At 61.0% G+C, this 3,977-nt stretch overlaps 1 protein-coding gene across 1 annotated transcript in view; it reads left to right on the plus strand.

Moving 5' to 3' along the window:
• SLC15A4 (solute carrier family 15 (oligopeptide transporter), member 4) overlaps positions 1 to 1,482 on the plus strand; it is a gene marked incomplete at its 5' end in the record, with an annotated part of 7,104 nt that extends 5,622 nt beyond the window's left edge. Inside the window, one exon of the mRNA XM_014533341.1 lies at positions 508 to 1,482. Coding sequence (XP_014388827.1) covers positions 508 to 662 — 155 coding nt within the window. The remainder of the gene's footprint in view (positions 1 to 507) is intronic.
• Between the last annotated feature and the right edge of the window lie 2,495 nt (positions 1,483 to 3,977).

Below are 3,977 nucleotides of genomic sequence, written 5' to 3' on the forward strand. Positions count from 1 at the left end.
CTCCCGGCTTTCCTGGGGGCTGGGAGCAGGCTTTCTGCGATGGCTCCGTGCTCTGTGGGGTCTGAGAGAGAGAGGGTGCCCCCTGCAGGACATGCCCGGCCTCAGACACCAGCGCCATGCTCACCAGGTCCTGGGCTCAGTCCCCGACTCCTGTGCAGGGAAGCTGACGAGGAGACTGGCTGCCCGTCGGGGAGGGAGTGACCAGGCCGGGCTTTCTCCAGTCCCAGCGGGTCCCTCTCAGCAGCTCTAGGCCGGCCTGGTCTGCCTGCGTGTGGGGCTCGCGTGCAGGTGTTGGGGACGCACGCAGCTCTGAGGGGCTGGGTGCCGACGGGTGGCTCCGGTGCCCTTGCCGGTTCTGAGGAGGAGGCCGTGTGTCCAGATCGCGGACGGGTGACCCTTCGCCTCTGTGGCCACAGGAGAAAGGCGCCGACCTAGGCAGGGACCCCCTGAAACAGATAAGACCCTGCGACCGTCCCGGGCGCAGCTCACGCCTCCTCTCCGTTCCAGGCAACATCAACGGCTGCCACCTGAACTACTACTTCTTCCTCCTGGCCGCCGTCCAGGGCGCCACCCTCCTGCTCTTCCTCCTCGTGTCCGTGAAGTACGACCGGCAGCGCACGAGGGCGTCGACGCCCGGGACGCCCAGCAGCCGCGGGGCCTGACCCCGAAGTCCCAGCGGGTCCGAGACTGACACTGCGGGGAACTGGCCGGAGTGCGGAGCGGGGCAGGCTGCTAACTCCCGGAACGTCCGCCCCCTGACCCGATGGTGTCCTCCTGCCTGGCGGACGGGCAAGTGCCTTCCTGTGGCTCACCTGCTCACGGGGCCTCTGGAGCCGAAGCGCAGGGGCCTCCTCGTCAGGAGAGACGCCCCTCCTGCAGCCGCCGTGCCAGGCCCACGCGAGGTGCACGGCCAAGGCCACGTGTCTGCTGCCTCTTCGTGGTTTACACACGTGTGAGCATGTGATGTGACTGTTTTCTTTCTGATGAATAAACACCCACTCGTGGTGGGGGATGGAGGGGATCAGGTGACGGCGGTCGGTGGTCAGACGCGTGGGACTCGCCAGCCACTCCTCTTGCCTCCGGCACAGCCGGCACTGAGTACATTTATCTGCTGCTTCAGACATCCTTGTTTTGTAAACTGTTGACATTGCTTTTTCTTTAATGAAGAAGGTGAATCAGGAAGTAGTTAAGCCCGCGTGTCCCGTCCCAGCTGCGGACGGCTGAGTGTTGGAAGCTGCGCGGAGCGTCCTGGTGTGGCGTTTGGTGCCCGTCGCGGGGCCGGAAGGAGCCCGTTCTTTTGAACAAAATTCATGTAATTAAGAGCCGTGGACAGTTTACCTGTGAACCTGACCGTGGGCTCACTGCGTTTGTATATTATTTTACGTGCCTCTGGGTCTGACTTTGTTAAGTAAACTCTTCCTTTGTCGCTGGACTTTTGGTAAAAGCTTGTTACTAAAAACGCCTCCAACCTGAGGCCCAGGACCTGGTCTCTGCGTGGTTTGTCTGCAGCCCCGCCCACTGGCATTTCCCGTGGGTGTCCCAGGCCCTGCCCACTGGCATTTCCCGTGGGTGTCCCAGGCCCCGCCCACTGGCATTTCCCGTGGGTGTCCCAGACCCCTGAACCGGGACTTCAGGGCCAACCTTTCCCAGCGGCACAAGAGCGAGTTCTGAAATGACGGCCCATTTGAAACCCTGGTCACGGCTGAATTCATGGCCACACGAAAGCGATGACCTTCCCTGTCACCCCATGGGTGTCCCAGGCCCCTGAACCGGGACTTCAGGGCCAACCTTTCCCAGCGGCACAAGAGCGAGTTCTGAAATGACGGCCCATTTGAAACCCTGGTCACGGCTGAATTCATGGCCACACGAAAGCGATGACCTTCCCTGTCACCCAGGGTCCCACTTGGTGCCAACCAGCCCGTCCCCGGGAACCAGAGCCCTAGGAGGGGCCGGGGCCGGGACAGCCCGCAGACTCGCGGTATTAAAGCGGGTCGGCGAGGGGCCTTCCACTCGCATCGCGGCATTTGAGTCGCTGTTTTAAAATGTTCGTGTGAACACCTTGGGACATGGGGCCTTTGGAGCAGTGAATGCATAAACCACGGCTGGTGAACTAGAGCAGCTAATACACGAAAAGTCATCCATACGGCCCGGCCGCGTGGCTCAGGGTTGAGCATCGACCTAGGAACCAGGAGGTCAGGGTTCGATTCTGGGTCGGCACAGGCCTGGGTTTCGGGCTCGATCCCCTGTCAGGGGCGTGCAGGAGGCAGCTGGTCCATGATTCTCTCTCATCATGGATGTTTTTCTCCCTTCCTCTCTGACATCAATAAAAATATTACAAAGAAAAAGGAGGCAGATATTTTTAAGAAGAAAAAGTCATAAATACAAAGAAAGTGAAGGGAAGAGCCGTGTGTTCAAGGCTGCCCAGCAGAGCGGGGAACCAGCATTCTCTCCTGGGGGGTCGTGGGCCAGTGCCTCCGTTCATCTGGTCTACCTCGTGCTCCAAACCGGCCCCGCAGGTGAGGGGTCAGCCTGGCCTGGTGGGACGTGACTCTATGTCACAAGCTCCCAGGTGGCACGGACAGGGCAGGACTGCCTTCCTAGTGCCCGATTCTCTAGGGGCCCTGGGACCTGGTGAGGCAGCCCCGCTGAAGAGGCTGCGACCACGGCATGTTCCAGAAAGACACCCCCATCTGCAGCCCCGCCCACTGGCATTTCCCGTGGGTGTCCCAGGCCCCGCCCACTGGCATTTCCTGTGGGTGTCCCAGGCCCCGCCCACTGGCATTTCCTGTGGGTGTCCCAGGCCCCGCCCACTGGCATTTCCTGTGGGTGTCCCAGGCCCCGCCCACTGGCATTTCCTGTGGGTGTCCCAGGCCCCGCCCACTGGCATTTCCTGTGGGTGTCCCAGGCCCCGCCCACTGGCATTTCCTGTGGGTGTCCCAGGCCCCGCCCACTGGCATTTCCTGTGGGTGTCCCAGGCCCCGCCCACTGGCATTTCCTGTGGGTGTCCCAGGCCCCGCCCACTGGCATTTCCCATGGGTGTCCCAGGCCCCTGAACCGGGACTTCAGGGCCAACCTTTCCCAGCGGCACAAGAGCGAGTTCTGAAATGACGGCCCATTTGAAACCCTGGTCACGGCTGAATTCATGGCCACACGAAAGCGATGACCTTCCCTGTCACCCAGGGTCCCACTTGGTGCCAACCAGCCCGTCCCCGGGAACCAGAGCCCTAGGAGGGGCCGGGGCCAGGACAGCCCACAGACTCGCGGTATTAAAGCGGGTTGGCCAGGGGCCTTCCACTCGCATCGCGGCATTTGAGTCGTTTTAAAATGTTTGTGTGAACACCTTGGGACACGGGGCCTTTGGAGCAGTGAATGCATAAACCACGGCTGGTGAACTAGAGCAGCAAGCACACGAAAAGTCATCCATACGCCCGGCCGCGTGGCTCAGGGTTGAGCATCGACCTAGGAACCAGGAGGTCAGGGTTCGATTCTGGGTCGGCACAGGCCTGGGTTTCGGGCTCGATCCCCTGTCAGGGGCGTGCAGGAGGCAGCTGGTCCATGATTCTCTCTCATCATGGATGTTTTTCTCCCTTCCTCTCTGACATCAATAAAAATATTACAAAGAAAAAGGAGGCAGATATTTTTAAGAAGAAAAAGTCATAAATACAAAGAAAGTGAAGGGAAGAGCCGTGTGTTCAAGGCTGCCCAGCAGAGCGGGGAACCAGCATTCTCTCCTGGGGGGTCGTGGGCCAGTGCCTCCGTCCATCTGGTCTACCTCGTGCTCCAAACCGGCCCCGCAGGTGAGGGGTCAGCCTGGCCTGGTGGGACGTGACTCTATGTCACAAGCTCCCAGGTGGCACGGACAGGGCAGGACTGCCTTCCTAGTGCCCGATTCTCTAGGGGCCCTGGGACCTGGTGAGGCAGCCCCGCTGAAGAGGCTGCGACCACGGCATGTTCCAGAAAGACACCCCCATCCCCTC

This window comes from Myotis brandtii, unplaced genomic scaffold, assembly GCF_000412655.1.
Source record: "Myotis brandtii unplaced genomic scaffold, ASM41265v1 scaffold97, whole genome shotgun sequence".
NCBI classification, from domain to species: domain Eukaryota; kingdom Metazoa; phylum Chordata; class Mammalia; order Chiroptera; family Vespertilionidae; genus Myotis; species Myotis brandtii.